The sequence below is a fragment of the Pieris napi genome, chromosome 9 (assembly GCF_905475465.1).
Source record: "Pieris napi chromosome 9, ilPieNapi1.2, whole genome shotgun sequence".
Classification (NCBI taxonomy): Eukaryota; Metazoa; Arthropoda; class Insecta; order Lepidoptera; family Pieridae; genus Pieris; species Pieris napi.
The window spans coordinates 8,576,967-8,597,166 of NC_062242.1; the positions used below are offsets into that span (position 1 = coordinate 8,576,967).

Consider the following 20,200-nt stretch of genomic DNA (forward strand, 5'->3'; position numbering starts at 1 on the left):
AATTATTGTGCATGACACATAAGGACACATTACATTTTTCTATTGTGTGGGAAAGAAATTTAAGGAAATTATAACTGTAAGTAAGACACTGCAAAACAATTAAATAGTAACATTTATACTTAAATACAGCCTCTAGCAAAATATTTACAAAAGTATTGTCTTATAGTCATAAAATTCTGAAAAATATGGAAGCTGTTGTGACTAGAGCAAGAATTTGGGGAGCACCATATAGCCAATGGAGTATGACTTGAGCCTGGTGTCACATATATGTGAGGCATGTGTCTCGGCGCCGCACATAGAAATGATACCGATAGCAGCGATGACATGTCTTGATGCCACACCTATAGCTCAATCCACCTTGTGGTTTACCTTTGCAGTATTTTAGTCCACAAGGATACCAATTTACACAAACCTGTAAAAGTTCATTAGTTAAAAAAGAACCATAAGGTAATAAAAATTTCGATGTTTAAAAGAACTTCCATCATTCAAAAGTTTGTTAATAATATAATAGAGAAATATAACTGATCTATTTTAACCTTTTCCCAATAATTATAGGCATTTGTAAGTTAAGATATAAATTTTTAATCAATAGACAAAATGAAGTTATAATAAGTTACCTCAAAGTGACAAATACACTCGTTAGCAGAGTCTGTCTCAGCTACACAAGCAGGCACAAATGGTGAACCATCAGAAGTGTCAGATGCCAAAGCATGTTCTGGGAATGGACTTATTTCTGAGGCATATGATGAATGCTCCATTCCTGTCGGGGTTAAGATAACATGTATTGTTATTTCAATTAAAAACCTCAAGTCACTTCAACAATGATTTGAAAACAATAAGAAATACATTAACCTGGTCTAGGAGCCCATCTCGTCAAATCTGCAGCTCGCAAGTACACATGATCCTTGGCAGATGCACAGTGCCTAGCAGCAGCTGGTGATAGTAATCGTGTCACTCTACTAGCCCAGGCAGTTGCTGTAGTTTGTCTCCAGCCTTTATCCTCCTCAGCAACCCGTACAGTCCCAGCATTTTTCTAGTAAATATATGTTCTTAAAAATCTCATTTAATAAACTACAAGTTATCAATTCAACTTTATAGCATTAATGCATTGACTATGATATAAATATAGAAAGTTTTTAGGTAATTATCTAAAGCTATCAAAGTACTAAACACTTATTTCAACATAGTTTATTGAGTCTATACCTGTCGTAGTTTTGCCATAGCATCTGGTGCAATGAAGTCTGCCTGAGCAGCATGTGTAAGAAAGCATAAAGTTTGGTAACCTGACTGTCCAAGCTCTTCTTCAGCCGGGATTATAACTTTCATTGCCTCAACTTCCTTAAATACAGAATAAAAACATTAAGTACCCAATATGTTAAGCATAATATATATTATGTTTAAGTTATATTTTACTTACATTTGTAAAGTCGACTAATTGTGATACGTAAGTACCATCCAAACGTAGAAAATCGAGGGTTACTGTATCTTCAGATACATTTGCAGTAATATTTTCTTGCAAAACATCACCTCCCTGAAAATGACAATATACTGATAGAATTTAAAAACATACTTTCACTTGTAATATTAAAACTATTGGTGAAATTTACCTGATTTCTAACGTTTATCAGTAATTGTAAATTCGATGGTTTTATTAAAATTATCAAAATAATTAATGAAACGATATCACGCATTTTAATGATCTAAGAGTGAACTAAACATTAAAATTCTGCTATTTACCGGTCTAACATAAAAATACGTTCCACTTTGCATATGAAATGAAAATAATAACAAAATAATTTAAAGTAAAACGGGAGTCATTGGCCATTTGACATATTGACTGTGAGTGTGAAAACTAGAATACTGAACTGCCACAGAATAATAATGATAATCTCACCGCTGACCGTATTTAAATTCCTTCAATAACAATGTTATTGAAGGAATGCAAATGCCCGTAATATATAAGATTCAGAAACTAGCTCCTAGCTTACATAGTATCTTATACTTTTGATGTAACAGACATTAGCTTATTGCAGTAGAAATAATTTCGACTTAACAAAAATTTCTGTAAAGTTGTTTTATTTATATTCTGTGGATATTTTTTTTTAAGTTACAGAATAAGATGTGTACCTAATGCACCTACGCGCTTTCGTAGTTCGTCGTCCCTATTGTTTTCTATGTATAGACAGCTGTCGTTGATCGTTCATTTTCAGCTGATTTTTGTGTACGCTTTGTAAAACCATTGGAGATTCATAATAATACCCAAATAAACCATTAGAAAAGTGTTTTTGATTAAATTAGATAGAAATTCTCCGAAAGAAGTGTGTTGTTGGCACAAGCGAGAAAGCCTTTGGAAAAGAACAAAGAGTGATGGTGAATTGAGTGCGAGTGAAGAGCAGCGGGCGTGACGTCACGCGCGGACGAGGCCGATGCGGCGGGGATCGTGACCGGAGGCGCGCGGCGAGCACGCGCAGCCAGCCTGGCCTCCAGTGACTCGGGAGACGAGGGCCAACGGCCGCCGCGCAAGCGCTCGCGGAGGCAGTCGCCACCACCGAACATGCACCAACCGTGCACGAACGGGGCGCACCTCAACGGGGATTCTGTGCGCAATGGGGACCTGGCTCCCGCACTGCAGATGCCCACTACTGACCAGGAAATTGTCCGACTCATTGGACAGCACCTGGTCTCTGTTGGACTTGAGTAAGTGAGATTTAATTTCAACTATCAGCTACATATTTTCTTCTACATAACTTCTATGGCATGTAACAGCTTATCTATTTTAAGACACAAATATTTTAATTCTATTGAGAATATTTTCTTTGTTTATGTAAAAAATCATTTTTTTCTTCCAAGTAAACAGAGTTTAACTTACAATCTATTATCTAACAATAAAACAAAACCTGGATTGGACAATACATTTAATGGATGTCTATTCTAAAAAAATCTACATTTCTAATAATATCCTCAAACATTTCCACATACAAATAAAAGAAAACAACAGCGATTGTGTTATCTTTTCTTTTACTTACAATTTCAATCAAGGTGATAAGTGAGTCTACAACAAAGTCAGGAATTTTAAGATAATTTGTATTGTACAGCTATAATTATGTATCAATAATAATTACATTTTCTTCTGATGTTTGTATAAGTGATTTTCATTTATATTTTTAGACATAACTCATATAATATTTATATCTGTGAGAGTTGTTTGTTCATCATAAAGACACACAGAAAATGAATGTTTCAACAAAACATTCACTGCATGACTTGTAGTTATGAGAGCCAATACATGCCAAGATTAATAATATCTACAACTTTAATAATAAAAGGCTGTTTTTCATATAATATATTAGATTCTTTGTTTTTTTTTGAAGTAGCATACTTGACTTTCCACATACATAATATGTTTTGTTTGTTTTATTAATTTATTCAATTCAGTGTGTATTGTTTTATGTGTATTGATAATAAATTATATTCATCATTAAGGATGTTGAAGGCCATATCAAGGTTTAGTTGTGTGAGTGTTACATTAAATTGTAGTTATTATTAATGCTTCATTTTAATAACAATATTATATTTCTGGGTTTTCCTAATGAATTAAAACCTTATGCATTATCTTGATACATTAAGTTATAAATATATATTGGACTATCCAAATGATTCTTCTTACTATTGAAATTTGTAATGCACGTAAATGCATTTGCATTGCAATTGCTTACTTGCTGAGTACTGAAATTTCTATTGCTATTTATTATCTCCATAAAGAATTACTTGAACCTTACTTTTAAAACTAGTAGTAGTATAGATAATCTTCATTAAAGATCCCATATAATTATATTGTATGCAATTTTTATTTCAATTGTGTAGTTACATAGGACAAGAGGACAGTAATACAGTATTTATAGTTATTTCACTTTTTAGTATTATTTTTGTGTTTGTATGTAAACCAAATTTTGATATCCCAGAAAAAACGAGCGTTGTAAAACTGAACCACGCGAACCAGTTGAAGATAAAAGCCAGTCACGTTAGTACGTACGTACTGAACTAATGTTCAGACTCATTTAATTTAATTGAAAATGGTAAAAGAAAGGCGAGTTTACTGTTTTGATGTGATTTGATACGACGATTATAATTTGACAACAGACGTAGCGCGGCCCTCCTGATGGAGGAGTCGGGGCTACACCTGGAACACCCGGCGGCAGCCACGTTTCGGCAGCACGTTCTGGCTGGGGACTGGGTCAAGGCCGACCATGATCTGCGCGCGCTGCACGACCTGTTACGTGACTCACCGCATCGCGACACACACAATCTATCAGTAAGCTCAGCACTATTTGCTACTTCTGCAAAGAAATAAGTGTAGCGTAGTCCTAAAACTCTCATGACAATTTTAATTTGATTAATAAACAAGTCGACATCACTTTTTATGCCTTTCAAAATATACTATACAAAAGATACTCGATAGTACATAATAATAAACGAATCAAATCGACTTATAAAATGTTTTTGTAATCTCTATTGTGTAGGAGATGAAATTCGTGGTGCTAGAGCAAAAATATCTAGAGCATCTCGAAGCAGGCCGTGTGCTGGATGCGTTGCACGTGCTGCGAAATGAATTGACTCCGCTGCAGCACGACACGCCGCGCGTGCACAGATTGTCCGCGCTCATGATGTGCGCCGACGCAGGCGAGCTACGAGCGAGAGCGCAGTGGGCCGGCGGCTCTACCTCGAGGGCAGCGGTGTTGGCCCGCGTGCAGGCCGTCCTTCCGCCCGCGCTCATGATGCCGCCCGCCCGCCTTCGTGCTCTCCTTGCTCAGGCTGCCGCCCTACAATCGCAGCGCTGCCGTTTCCACGCCGCCCCGCGACCCTCGCCGGACCAAACTGATCACATCCCCTTCTCTCTACTCGCCGACCATCAATGCTCGGCTGACCAGTTCCCGATACACTCTTTACAGGTATATTACTAATTAATATTGAATTACAATAATACTGGTAATTATATTATTAAGTATTTGAAGTCCGCAAACTATTATATGATTAATCTAATGATTAAATTCTCGTGTCACAATGTTCGTTCCCATACTCCTCCGAAATGGCTCGACCGATTCTTATGAAATTTTTTATGCATATTCAGTAAGTCTGAGAATCGGACATCTACTTTTCTACCCCCTGAATTTTAAGGGTGGTCCCACCACAAAATTTTTTATTTTTGGACAAAACTTCTTGTATTTATTTTTTTATGATACAGCATACAAAATTACATACAACCCTTAAATATCACCCCTCTACGATCAACCCCTATTTTTATTATAGTAGATAGTTATTTTTATTGAACTAAAAAAATTTTTCCTAGAAATAATATACATGGCACAACGTTTGCCGGGTCAGCTAGTTATGTTATAAAGCCGCATCCCGAGAGGCCAAACAAAAAAGCGGAAGAACTTCCTTTTAATTTGCCCTAAATAATTGTATTAAAACTTCTACATGGTACTTAGGTACTAAACGAGCACTGTGACGAAGTATGGTACTGCAAGTGGTCTCCGGATGGATCCAAATTGGCATCAGGTTCTAAGGACCACACTGTCATGATATGGGACTTTGATCCTGTAGCCAAGAGACTATCCTTCAGGTAATGATTGATAATTTTGTTTAAAAAAATCAATTAAATAAAAACATTTTTTGACGTGATAACGTCTTTAAAATCGTTTTAGTCGGGTGACATGTTCAGAAACTTGTGTCACACCAAAACCTCACGAGCGCGATCGCAGGTATAACGAGAGAGAGACGGACCGATCTCTCGTCTCATCTCGAGCGCTGCCAGTCATTCCGTGAATGTATGAAGAAAAATGTATATCATAGTCGAATAAGTAAACTTGTCATTTTACACCCGAAATTTATCATCAAATGTGTGAATAAAACGATAGATGTAATTTAAAATTTGAAAAAATTGTTATCTTCATTAATTCCTTACTTCCCAAAAACTTATATCACCAATAAGACGTTATCACGTAAACATCTCGATCGTAAACCTACTTTACAAACAACCAATATTTTTTAAATATATTTATTCTGTGATACATTTGTCATGTTTTTTGTACATGTATGTTTTGTGCTTTCTCTGTGAATGTCTATTGTCTATGGTATATGTATATTGTTAGGGTGCCTTCTAAATACATAAAAACATTCTTAAAAAATGCAATAATCTAATATATAAAATTCTCGTGTCGCGGTTTTTGTAGTTAAACTCCTCCGAAACGGCTTGACCGATTCTCATGAAATTTTGTGTGCATATTGGGTATGTCTGAGAATCGGACAACATCTATTTTCCATCCCCCTAAATGTTAAGGGTAGTCCCCTAACCCCTTAATTATTTTTTTGAAATTTTTATTTTTTTATGATACAACATTAAAAAATACGATCAACCCCTATTTTTTATTATAAATGATATACACGGCACAACAACGTTTGCCAGGTCAGCTAGTACTAATATATTTATAAGAAAAATACTACGCGGCCTGAGTGTATTCATAAATTTGGTCACACGGAAATATTATCTCTGCAAATTTATTATTATTAATTTATATGCCTATAAACTGGATATCACGGTTAAATTCACTATTTGTGTAATTGAGGTTGTAACTCACGACTAATTTTGAATTAAAGGTGTGATATTAAATTACAAAACTAATTAGTTTAAAGTCCACTCGTATATTATTAATAGCCGTCTATCATGTGTTGATACATGTCAAGTACAATCAGAATTATGAAGTTTAGCGAAAATATTTTGGCCTGGCGATGTTTTTGCTCTATAAGTTTGGACTACGCAATAACAATGCAGATATTTTTGTAAACAATTGCCTTTACATTAAACATCGGCAAGAGAGGATCTAGAGCTCGCATCAGGACATCTTTTCTTGATTTACTTCTTCTTGTCCAGTCGTGGGGCAATCTGTTCATGATTTACCTCTTCTTGTCCAGTCGTGGGGCAAACTGTTCATGATTTACCTCTTCTTGTCCAGTCGTGGGGCAAACTGTTCATGATTTACCTCTTCTTGTCCAGTCGTGGGGCAAACTGTTCATGATTTACCTCTTCTTGTCCAGTCGTGGGGCAAACTGTTCATGATTTACCTCTTCTTGTCCAGTCGTGGGGCAAACTGTTCATGATTTACCTCTTCTTGTCCAGTCGTGGGGCAAACTGTTCATGATTTACCTCTTCTTGTCCAGTCGTGGGGCAAACTGTTCATGATTTACCTCTTCTTGTCCAGTCGTGGGGCAATCTGTTTATGATTTACCTCTTCTTGTCCAGTCGTGGGGCAAACTGTTCATGATTTACCTCTTCTTGTCCAGTCGTGGGGCAAACTGTTCATGATTTACCTCTTCTTGTCCAGTCGTGGGGCAAACTGTTCATGATTTACCTCTTCTTGTCCAGTCGTGGGGCAATCTGTTCATGATTTACCTCTTCTTGTCCAGTCGTGGGGCAAACTGTTCATGATTTACCTCTTCTTGTCCAGTCGTGGGGCAAACTGTTCATGATTTACCTCTTCTTGTCCAGTCGTGGGGCAATCTTTTCATAATTTACCTCTTCTTGTCCAGACCCAGTCGTGGGGCAATCGTTTCATAGAAATACTTTAGGCAGATTTTAACAATTTACTTTGTCAAACTGAATGATCGATATGACCAATGGAATCTGTATGAAAAAAGTCACGTTCCCAAATATTGTGATTGTGTTCCGCCCTTAAGTAATTGTCCAAGACAGGAATATCTCATCATATTGATCTGTGTTCTACAGAAAATCCCTGGAGGGTCACCTGTACGGGGTGTCATATCTGTCTTGGAGTCCCGATGGCCGCTACCTCATCGCCGTTGGACCAGAGGACTGTCCCGATTTATGGATATGGAACATGGAGGTAAAATTTTATACGTAGTTTTTAGTATATTTTACGGAAAATAAATTGAACTAACGAAAGCCAATATTCTTTCTACATCTTGTGAGCTAAATATTTACTATAGACAAACGGATAAAAGAAAACAGTTTTTGTTTCTTTACTTTTTTTCTGAATCGAAGTAAGAACCGCCACATTCGTATCACTAAACCAAGGCACACTTTCGTTGGGCAAATCGTCCGAAACTGAAACCTTTGCATTCTCTAAGGAATAATGAATTTTCTCTAAACACCAAACATTCTTATTACAGACGGAACAGCTTCACCTGAAGATGACTCACTCCCAAGAGGATTCCCTAACGGCGGTGGCTTGGCACGCGACTTCAGACAAATTTGTATGCGGCGGTGCACGGGGCCAGTTCTACCATTGCACGCTCGATGTAATTATTTTTTTCAAATCATATATACAGGTTGATTTTTCATGCCTTGTGCAGGCATAATTTTCTCATAAATATAGATAACTAATTAATGTAGTGTGCAAATATTAAAATTTTAATTTAGAATAGTTTAATTATTGTGTATAAAAATATGAGCCGAAACCAAAATATAAGATGAATTATATATTGGTTAAAAAAATTATTTGGTTTGGTATACTGAAAATCTACTATTTATGTATTTAATTTATCTGTAACGTAGAACCGTCACCAAAGAAAAAAAAGAAAAGTCACCAAAAATTCTTCAAAGGCTTATGTTATCGTCCTTATATTTTGAAAATTATGGATTATTTTTTACGTTTTTACTAAATTTTTAATTTTTTATTATCATGTTTTTTGTTTACGCGTTTACTACACATTCAAATAAAATTGCATTCACGGATATAATGAATGAATACAACACGACATTTCTGTGTAATGTATTGAATACATACCTACAAATAACTTTGAATCTTACCCTTAATGTTGCCATAATAACGCCACGAAGTTGCAAATTTTATTTGCGTTTATATCCATAAAAGAAGTGTTATTAAATCAATACAATTGTATCAGGGCACTTTAATAAACAACTGGGATGGCGTACGTGTGAACGCGCTAGCGTGTCGTGCAGATGGCGCTGTACTCGCAGCTGATACTCATCACCGCGTCAGGGCCTACTATTTCGCAGACCTCACTGATAGAAACCTGTGAGTATACTGTTCAGATTATTGGCAATGTATCTACGTTTTAAGTCTGATTTTTTATGTTGGCAACACTGCCTTTACGAATGGTCGTTGACTTCGGTCAAATAAAACATCTTGTCTGAAAATATAAGTCTTTTTATTATTAAATCTAAGTGATTTAATAATAAAAAGACTTATAGTAGAGTACATTAAAAAGTGCGTGCGTACAAAGTACACATGCCGGAAGTGAAACTTCTTTGGCAAACTAATTTTTAAGTCTTGTTCATATTCATACAAATCTAAAACTTTAGATTTCCGAGACTTAGAGGGTCCCTCCCAAGAAAAGGAAGTTATGTTAATAAATTTAATTGTCATTAAGATATGACGTCATTGTAGTTATTCCTAGGCAACTATTGTACGTGCCATAGCCATTACGATGACTTCATTACCTGAATCGCACTAACGAAGTCTTTCTAACCTCTGCCTTATAAACAACTCGACCTTAGCCACTTGAGCCCTAGGGGCCGGACAGTACGTACTGGTCGTGGATCCCTTTAGGTCTAGCAGAACCGCATTCCTTCCTCTACATTCTACAAAATTGTCAGTACCTTTTTGAAGTTATACTTCTCTAGGCGCGTTATGAAAAATTGATGAGAGTGAAATTTTACGATGCGCGCGCACCGTGACACAAAATTAACAGAATGAAGTTGCCCCACGGAAGATGCTACGGCATGGACATAATTTAAAAACTACATTCGAATAATAATAGAATTTATGTTACACTTATTGTAAGAGAATAAATATTTTATATTTAATTTTTGTATTCAAATGTAAACTGAACTCTATTGACTATAATGACTCCTTTTCCAGTCTTTGATTATTTAATTGTAATTAATTATTTTCATGCAATCAAAAACTATTTTTAATAATGCCAAAGAAGTATAACTTCTTACGCGCGTACATAAGTACACGCACCCTTTTTTTGAAGTTATACTTCTTTAGGCGCGTTATGAAAATTTGATGAGAGTGAAATTTTACGATGCGCGCGCACCTATGACACAAAATTCGGAGTGTGATTATAGCGTGCGCAATCTACAAAAGAAATAGAATATAAGCTAACTTCACGCATATTCTATTTCTTAGCTTAGCAGCTTAACAAGAATTTTGAATATCCATGACAATTGACATCTGACATTGACATTTACCTTTTAAACAAATATAGGAGTTTGAATTATTGTTTAAAATAAAAGATTATCTATGTATCTAGTTATTTTCATTATACAAGTGCGAATTTTATATGTGCGTCTGAATTATAATCAGAAGTGATTTAAATTTAATATCTAAATCAAAACTAATTAATATGATAAAATATTTGTGAAAAAACTGTGCCAACCTTCCTGAGTGCTTCAATACAATTGAGGTTAACTATCCGTAGGTATTATCGAGTATTATTGTTGATTAAAACTGAAACATGAACCATTATTCATTGCTTATGTTTATTGCGTTTGTTACAGCAACGTTTTAGAAATATTCTATATATCAATAATTGAGAACAAAGATTTAAGCACGAATACTAATAAGGAGAAAATGAAGGCTTGGAGCGATATAACAGAGAAGTAAACATTTTAATAAGTACCTGCATCTCAAAAAAATGACCACATTATTTAATCAAAACATGTAATTTTTCAGATTTAATCTAGCAAATATAAGGACAAGAGACAAAAAACAATTGATGAATCAGTGGAAGTGCACTAAATTGAATACAAAAAAAGAGTTGTCATCTTATCGCCGTGAAACATCTAAAACTGGAGGTGGAACAAAGCCACCATCACCTTCTCGAGACACAATGGATATGGCAGAGATGATACCGCAACGGTTTGAAGTAGATTTCAATGAATTTGATTGTGATGGTGTCGAGGTAGGAATGTTAATTATAAATATGATGTATGGTGATGTTCAAGGTTCAACCTTTCAAGCATAGGCATATGCTCACAACAGTACTTTATTCCCCTACAGGTAGTTAGAGATATTGTAATACCTCAAAACATCCATGTTGCACTTGTAGTACCGAAACTCTGTCCAGCCAGAAGTGAGCCCATTCCCACTTATAATGGACAGTGGGTATAATACACCTTAATACCTGAGTGCGAACCACTCACCATGATACTTAAATTAATAGATGTTATTTATATATTTCAGGATATTACAAATAAAATCATTTTGGAAACAATTGATATCCCAAAAGCCAACAATGACAAGGTAATAAATCAGTTTTGACATAACTTGAATACTAAAAAAGCCAAACAAAGGTGTGCACAACAGTGACAACATAACTTAACAATTTCATTATTTTGTAGGATTAAAGAAAGGTTAAAGAAAATCATGTCGAACTGAACAACAAGAATCCCCAAACAACTCCAAAGAAACCTACAAGGAAGACACCAGTATTATATTTAAATTATCTCTATCTCTAAATAGAATAAAAGAAAGTTGCTATCCAGGTCTGTAGCATGTGCTACAAATTATATTATTAACACATTTATATAATTATATTAATATAAATGTGTTAAAAAATTTATAATATGAATTATAAAAAAATTTAAGTTTTGCATGGACAGAGCTTAAATTAATATTCTCTTATTTGTTGCAGAAAGCAAGTAGTAGTTTTAGTTTTGGAGAAGCCTCGTAGATGCACAACCAAGTAATGATTAATTTAAAATTACAAACAGAAATTCTGATGAAGACAGTCACTTAAAAATAAATAGTATAATGAAATAAAAATGTTTTAAAGATAAATAGTGTTTTATTTGTTTAATGTAAGAGAATAATAATAAATATTTATTTAATTAATTTTTCAAATGTAAACTGAACTTTATTGACTTTAATGACTCCTTTTCCAGTCTTTGATTATTTAATTGTAATTAATTATTTGCATGCAATCAAAAACTATTTTTAATAATGCCAAAGAAGTATAACTTCTTACGCGCGTACATAAGTACACGCACCCTTTTTTTATCTACTCGTAGAAAGTACGACTAGTTATTTTACTATCCGTCTGTTCTGAAGCGTGTGATGTGAATTTGCAGTATTCAAGAGGAACACGCGGTTATGGCGATGACCTTGAATGCGGCGGACACTCTGCTTTTGCTCAACGTCGCCAACCAGGGCGTACATCTTTGGGACGTCCGTGAGTATACACAACAATTATAAAACTTGGACTAGTCATTACGGTATTTGTTGCCATTATTATGGTTACATATATATATATATATATATATATATATATATATATATATATATATATATATATTCTGTTAGTTCCCGAGTGCGTTCAACCAAATAAACTCATTATAGATAGTGCTATCCATGAAGACGCACCCCACTATTCCTTCTAACCGTTTATAGTATGAGTGCAATTTTATATTTTTTAACCGACTACAAGGAACGAGTTCTCTATCGAGCATCAGTGAGTTTTTCTGCATAATTTTTAGTTGCTTCTTTTTTCATAAAATCGTAAACTTTAGAAATAATTTCTCTTGCCTAAAAATTGAAAATAAAACATTTAAGCGTTTTTTTACTTTACTTTTAAAGATAAAATGAAGTCTTCTTTTAGTAAAATTAGCTTTTTTCAAAATTAAATTACTTTTTTTTGCTTATTTCATGTGTTTTAGTAACTATAAACAATAATTTACATACCCTATGGCTTTTAAGTACAACGCGCTGAGATTTTCTCGACATTAAAACAAAATAAAGTAGAGCAACTTTCGTGACGACTGACGCTCGGAGCAAACTCCCCGCACCCCGCAAACCCCTCAACCAAAAATTGGTGGCGCGTCTTCGTGAATTGCACTATCTATAGTCTATACACTATAGATAACATCGTAATGGTAACAACATGGTATCATAACCCGTGTTTATATGCATATAGCATAATGGAAACAATTTTCGAGAAAATATAATTTCCAAATAATACATGGACTTTTAGTAAAAAACCTTATTTAATTGCACTGGCCGACTCATTTCCCTATATGTTTTTTGTTACGATTTTAATCGATTTCAGTGTAGCTTTAAAGGTCTTTAATATTTCATGTATACATCTGGTAGTAATTGCTAAATTATTGAAAAATGTGCTAAGTATGCTTTTTGCGTTCGCCACATTAATCTTCAATAAAGAAAAATATCAAATTTTATTAACACAATTTATATTAGACCTAAACTACATTAAATCCCACTTATGTTACCATGGTAACGATGTTTCTTCAATGTATACTCATAATCAATATAATTTAGTCTATAATATAATAGTCTAGGGCTAAACAATAAGTAGCTTTTTTCTCCCTGAATATAATCCGCATAGTAAAATTAATACAGTCAAAATCTGTTCTTAAGACATCGAAGGGACTACTCATTTGGTCGTAATAGCCGAAGACCATGTTATTAAGTACCTAACACAATAGAATTCAGCCGGGACCTTTGATTTTGGTCAATATAACCGGTATGTTGTTCTAAGCGATGTCGTCGTAAACGGTTTTGACTGTATATCTATTTCTAGGTTTTTGTTATAACATGTGTTGGTCCAAATAAAATCATAGTACATGTAGTACTATGGCTGATTATGTTGTGATGGGCGGGTATTGAAAATGTATATATATAGGTGCGCGTGCGCTGGTACGTCGATTCCGTGGTCTGTCCCAGGGCCATTTTACCATCCACGCCTGCTTTGGCGGAGCGCACCAGGACTTCGTCGCCTCTGGCAGTGAAGACAATAAGGTGAGACAATTATGTCAACGGTGGGATATAATAGAACCGGACATTCTAGATTAAAAAAGCCTAAAATGTATGAAGAACGGGGGGGGTCCTTTTGTAAAACATGATGCGGGGCGGGGATTGAATTACGCGTTATTGTTAATATTATTTTGGACTTTCCAGTATTTTACACCACATCATGGTAACTGTTAGGTATAAAGAGTCACTAGGTGGTCACGAAACGTTTTACTATACTTGGGTACACAAAAACGTTACGGCGCGTTACATGGGGAGGGGGGTCAATAATCTCCAAAAAATTGTGTGACGTAATACTTGAACGCTCCCATAAGCGAAATTAACTATTCTATAACTATAACTCAATAGTCGCCTCTGCCACAGAGGTAGGTTACATTCATTTTCATTTTTGGAGACGAGATTTAGGGTTAAGCTTGACTCACTGTTAAGAGGAGCTTATTCCAGACAACCTAGATAAAATTTTACTTAAAAATAATTAAAACTACGCTAAATATATGTCGCAGCCTACTAGCTTAATTAGCCGTTCAATTAACAGCTTAGCCTTTTAACTAAACGGCGCCGTTTAACTAGCGGCCTGAAAGATGTTCAGCCAGTTGATCAAACAGCTAGGCAAATGACTTGGATCGATGACGTTTTATTACTTTCCTAGCCTGTTTGACTGTTAATTTAAATTTAATTTCACTTTCTGCCACTCTCAAACTAGAAACGTAACTCTTCAAACTCGGCAAACCACGAGTGATGAAAAACAACAAGTACAATGGAAGAATGTAGTGACAATAATAATGTGAATTTGACTCAAGCAAATTAATTTTAAAAGAAATCTTTTTTTAAGTCATGTTTCATCTTTTTATTTCCGCCAAATAATGACTCTATCGTACGAATGGACTAAGCATTAGCCAGCCAGTTTATGAAATGTGGTAACAAACGCTACAGCTGAATATCTTTCAGGCCGCTAGTTAAACGGCGCCGTTTAGGTAAAAGGCTAGGCTGTTTATTGAACGGCTAATTAAGCTAGTTGGCTGCGTCATATACACAAGCATAGAGTAAAATTAAATAAAAAAGTTTTAACCTCATAAAAAATCCTAATCGGCGTACTTATTTTAACGTAGTTAAATTAAAAGGTTAATTATAGGCATACTATTTTGAATTTGCTTTCCAGGTGTACATCTGGCAGATAGAACACGAAGAACCGGTAGCGGTACTTGCAGGTCACACACGCTGCGTCAACGCCGTGGCTTGGAACCCTGTTCACCACGACGTGCTGGTGTCAGCCTCTGACGACTACTCACTGCGCCTATGGGGACCACGCCCTCACTAATGCATCAGTCATGTATTCTGCTATTCCCCGTGATACCTTTATCATTATTATGACAATTTACATAACAATAATGAATTGAAATCTAATACTTTGTGGATATATAGCAGGAACCTATGAATGTCCTTTCCAAAATGGATGGAGCACGAAATCATAAAAGTGCTCCATAATTTTGCTGTCTATTTATATAGCAAGCAAAAATAATCTATGATTTTTTTAATGAGCATCTGCACAAGAAAAAATTACTTGAAAGAAAATAACCATCTTTATTACTGAATGTACTCAAAAAATATAAGCAACAATACAAAAATTATTTATATTAAATTTTAAAATTTAATTTCTATTTAAAAAGTTTAAATGCAATCAAAAATTCTAGTGTCAAGTGCAATATTTCTTAAAAAAACATTTAATTTTAACTTTTACACATTAAACATTTGCACTTTTAATTGTATCTTCGTAATACATCCCCACAAACATAATCAAGAAACACGTTTTAAAAGCCGAAATTTATGTTAATAAAATGTGATCGTAATGTCAAAGGTTCACAGAGTGAAAAGGTTATAAATTGTGTTCGTAAACAAATTTTGAATAACTAATATTACGTCGAAATTTTGAAAATAGTGATCGGTTATATTTCAATACAAAAGTTTCACTATAATCTGTATTGGGATTGTCGCAAAGGGTAAGGGAACGCATCACGTGGCAACATCGAAGGATTAAAAAAAAACTTTCAAATTTTTTAATTGTTTCTACATTAAGTAGGCAACATTTATGACGTCATCAGTTGCTTCGGGTTGCCCTATTCATAATCTAGATTATAATTAGACTGATAAAGAAATTAGATTTATTTAAGTTAAAAGTGTGGCGTAACAAAATTAGATGTATTTTATAAAGACTGTAATTTGGCACAATAATTAATTGCGGCTTATTGTTGGCTATTGATCGTGTGGTTAATCCAAATAAAAATTTAATATCTATTGAACTATCAGTTAAAACCAAACCGTGTCCAATCCAACGGGCCAACTTTCGCTAATGCCTTATATCATAATATTAAGAGTTCTTCCTTTATCCTTTGCTGAATAGTAATAGATAATGTTAAATAAGACTTAACTATAGACAGAGATAACTTGTATTAGGACACTATTTTTATACCGACCACGGCATCTCCGCGGAGACGTTCATTTTATTCAACAGAAAATAATTTCGAACAGGGTTCATATAAATCATGTAGTTTTAATTGAATGCTCGGCTCGCCACTCTAGCGAGCGGCTAATATTTTTCTATATAGTTTGTTTCTATTCAAAACATTTTCATTTCAAGTACAAGACACTATTCAGCGCTTCGCTAGAGTGACGGCTCACTTTAGCTTTCCCGTTTATAAGTGTTGATTGTCACGCAAGGACCATCCAAAGTAATCTCAACAGTTGGAATCATGACAACTCCAGGGTATTGATGACTACCAACCAAGCTGTTGTTCCTAAACAAATTACTCTATTTTCTTAAAGAAAAATTATCTTACAATTTATCTCAAAAATAATTCAGATGTAACTTATATCTTCCCTGGAGTGTCTATACCAAATGAGCAGACAGTATGTGTACGTGTGTGTAGAAGTACAAAGAGCGAATGGTCCTATCTTGTAGGTAACATAGTTATAATATGAATAACAATAGATATAGAGGTGGTGTGTGCAGGCTAATGCCTTTTCAATTGTTATATAATAAATATTATATCAATAAATTTTTATTAAAATAAATCTATCTAATAAAACAATCTTAACCCTTATTTTAACACTTCCTAGTTATATTCTAGATTAGGTGTAATTGAATAGATACTATAAGCATATTTCTCACAAAATAAAACAATTTTGCCTGAAAACAATATTATGCATTAGCATTAGGACATATTAAAATTTGAATTCTTTTATTTTAAAAAATGAATCCATATTTTTTAATATGTAAATCCAATTTTTCCTGTATAATAGATTTATAACAAAATTTACAATATTAAATTGCAAGATGACTATCAAATTTAATAATAGTTGCCCTATCCTTAGGACAACCAGCCTTAATTAAAGCGTGTGCATACATAAGTAAACATATTCTAATAAATTTGAGTCTTGGATATGAAGACCATTTAGTTAATGCTTGACAATATTGATCTATAAATTTGCAGTGCCTGATTTTTCCACCAGCTCCAGCAAAGTGTGCAGAGATGTGTCAAATAGTTCACACCTGATCGGCATCTCTAAAGAGTAGAAGGGATTCTTCAGAGCATAGTCTGAATACAATTCATAGATTCTTTTTAGTACAACTTCAGTGCCTTGCATGTTCTGATCGGTCACTAAAATAAACTTAACACCTGTAAACAACTTTTATGTTTGATCAAGAAGAATTGCTTAAAATATACAATTTAAGACAAAAATTCTATAATTAATTTCCAATGTAAGCAAACAAGAAATATGCTATTTTATGCAGTCAAGATACAAACTAAGAATCCATTTATGGGTAGAGAAACTTTGTGTACATAAATATTTTAGGACCAAAAATAATATGTCCCAGAAGAACATAGAATATAAATTTTAAATGTCAATGAACCACACAAAGATAATTTAAAAAACAATATAGCAATCTCACCAGTTAAAGTCTGAAAGCAGGAAAGCTTAAATGTGTCAGCTGTGAGGGTCTCTATTCCTGAACTCTTGGGCACTGGACTCAGCTGACTAGCAAGGGCAAAAAGTGGATAGAACATACTTGCCAACACTATTTTCTCATTTGTTGTAGCTCTCATACGACCAAACTTTAAACTGAGAGGATAGTTTTCCTAAAACATACATTTTTACATCAAGAAATCGAAATTTTTATTTAGAAGTCTCCTATTTATATACTTACTTTAGCTTCAATTACTTCAAATACATCTTTTCCATCTTCTGTATTTCTTCCAGTAACTGGAGAACCATTTACTGATAGTAAAACATGCCCCACTGTTAATAAAGGTTTAGTTAAATGACAAATTATTACCCATTCATAATTCTATAGGTAAAATTCAGAAATTAGACTTAGCGCAAAGTAAGACTAATACATTGTAATTCATTTTAGCATATGGGTGTCTTACTTTGTACTAAATCTCATTTCTGAATGTATTTCATAATGCTACTCGCAATATCATAGTGTAATAGAGAAAAATACTTTCATCTAAGTAGCTGTTAAATGGGTTGCTTTAAAAACTTTTTGTCAAATGTGTTTAATTTGGCATACCTTAAACTCATTTTGTATTGAGCAGAATTTATGGGAAGCAGTTCCAATGACATCAAAATTTCAGTAATCAAACCAAGACTATCATGTTATTATATTGTTCAGGCTTCAATTCTTATAAGTACTACTTTGTCTTCTAGTAAAGAAATCTATTTACCGGTTATACCATCTCGTTGGCCAAACACAACAACAACCTTTTTATTTTCATACTGTAGCTTAATATCAAGAGGGAATCCAAATGTTTTTTCAGTCTCTATCCGGGGAATGTTGTGATCATAGTTATAAATTAGCCCTCCAGATTTGCTTACTACATAAACACTATAGATCACCATGATTACAAAATTCCTATATTACATTCCTATACTAAATATGTATTTTTAATTGAAATTCTTAATATTATATTTAAAACTATTGCCGTTCTCTTCAAATGATACAAACAACACGAAAATGACAGTCGACAGTGGACACAATAATTTAAAAGTTTATTGATGGGAGTCCCGAGTTATAATTTACCACAGGTTTACCAATATAAGATATCCATATCTGTCATTACCTGTTAAAGCAAAGTTGTCCTGTCTCCGTCAGTTGTAATAAAATAAAATGTAGTGGGTACTGGGTGAAGCAAACTTTTAAAAAAGTCATAGTAGTAATTGGCTTATTCTTAAGAATCTAAGACATTAAGCCCCTGAAAAAATAATATAAGATACTTTTTTATCTCGCTAGTCACTAGGACTTAATTATTTATCATCTGGTATTAAAATAATATTATTTTTTATATGTAAATGCAATGGGTCTACCTGCTAGTCGCTATGTTTATTTTTAAGGATTTGTTCCCCAAAACAAAAAAAAATAAGGTAATAAAAGACCAAAAGTACATTTTAAAACAATCCGTTCTTGATTCTTGAAGAGTAAACTGATCTGGTAAAAGGTACATACCAACTTGAACTCCCGTTTTAATATTGTATTTATTTTTAAGTTATAGTAATTTTAGAACTAAAATTAATTTTTTTTTTTTTTAAATAGGATAGTATACTGTACTACAAAAATTCTTACACAGTTCAGTCTATGACCATATTCTATGACGAGAAAATTCAGCGGCCATCCATATTGGTACGAACCGAAATAACTTGCAACCTGGCTAATTATTATAAATAGATTCAACATAAATAAAATAACAATATCTCGTCAGGTCGTCTCTCGTCAATATAAAAAAGGTACCTCAATTTAAAAAAAAATATATATTTTAGGATAATATAATATTATCATCTTTAATATCATTTTGTAACTAATATGCGTTAAAATAAAAAAATCTTGTGCTTATTTTCAAATATTCATCGACGAAGTCTAAAAATTAAAATTCAATTCGCTGAGGACAGGATTCGAACCTGCGCGGGTAGAACCCATTGGATTTCAAGTCCAACTCCTTAACCACTCGGACACCTCAGCTTTGATAATGTGTTCGAAATTGCTATACAATTTACTGATAGGTTAAAAAACACTTGGCGATACAATATTGCTATAAGATAAAGTAAATATTAATATTTACTATTTACTTTATCATATATTATTGAATACGTAGTAAAAACAATTACATAATTTTAAACATGGTTCAAATAAGATTAAATTAGAACGATAAAATAAGACGACTTCAAAAATAAAATGCAGCTACATAGTACTATTGAGTCATTCAAATAAATAAGCTTTTTAGTAAATCTATAGTAAAAAAATCTTGTAGAGAGCTTCTGAGAATGCGTTTTCCTCGTCACAGTATGAATAATCGTGTGCTACGTCACAGATGACGCGAACATGAATAAAAACA

The 20,200-nt window shown here is 33.8% G+C and overlaps 3 protein-coding genes and 1 non-coding gene across 5 annotated transcripts; 1 reads left to right on the forward strand and 3 right to left on the reverse strand.

The window, feature by feature from the left end:
- Positions 1-94: 94 nt before the first annotated feature.
- On the reverse strand, positions 95-1,847 carry LOC125052765 (out at first protein). 2 transcript variants are annotated; one of them, XM_047653783.1, is made up of 6 exons: positions 1,608-1,847; positions 1,418-1,531; positions 1,204-1,338; positions 853-1,033; positions 618-760; positions 95-412 (listed from the first exon to the last, which is right to left on the reverse strand). In XM_047653783.1, exons 1-6 carry the CDS (start codon positions 1,689-1,691, stop codon positions 260-262), a joined length of 810 nt encoding a protein of 269 aa, XP_047509739.1. In that variant the 5' UTR covers positions 1,692-1,847; the 3' UTR covers positions 95-259. The 2 variants fall into 2 exon arrangements, with proteins under 2 accessions (XP_047509739.1, XP_047509740.1); XM_047653784.1 differs by having other exon boundaries at positions 1,738-1,827.
- Positions 1,848-2,105: 258 nt separating this feature from the next.
- LOC125052763 (WD repeat-containing protein 26) lies at positions 2,106-16,900 on the forward strand. Its single transcript, XM_047653781.1, has 10 exons — positions 2,106-2,697; positions 4,141-4,312; positions 4,521-4,949; positions 5,490-5,623; positions 7,784-7,901; positions 8,188-8,316; positions 8,923-9,056; positions 12,119-12,219; positions 13,687-13,802; positions 14,974-16,900. The coding sequence occupies exons 1-10, from the start codon at positions 2,555-2,557 to the stop codon at positions 15,130-15,132; spliced, it is 1,635 nt and encodes a 544-aa protein (XP_047509737.1). The 5' UTR covers positions 2,106-2,554; the 3' UTR covers positions 15,133-16,900.
- LOC125052766 (trafficking protein particle complex subunit 4) lies at positions 16,853-18,858 on the reverse strand. Its single transcript, XM_047653785.1, has 4 exons — positions 18,539-18,858; positions 18,019-18,110; positions 17,764-17,950; positions 16,853-17,488 (listed from the first exon to the last, which is right to left on the reverse strand). The coding sequence occupies exons 1-4, from the start codon at positions 18,711-18,713 to the stop codon at positions 17,289-17,291; spliced, it is 654 nt and encodes a 217-aa protein (XP_047509741.1). The 5' UTR covers positions 18,714-18,858; the 3' UTR covers positions 16,853-17,288.
- An 887-nt stretch (positions 18,859-19,745) lies between these two features.
- Trnas-uga lies at positions 19,746-19,827 on the reverse strand. The gene has a single exon. It is a non-coding gene; the product is annotated as a tRNA-Ser (tRNA).
- Positions 19,828-20,200: the final 373 nt, after the last annotated feature.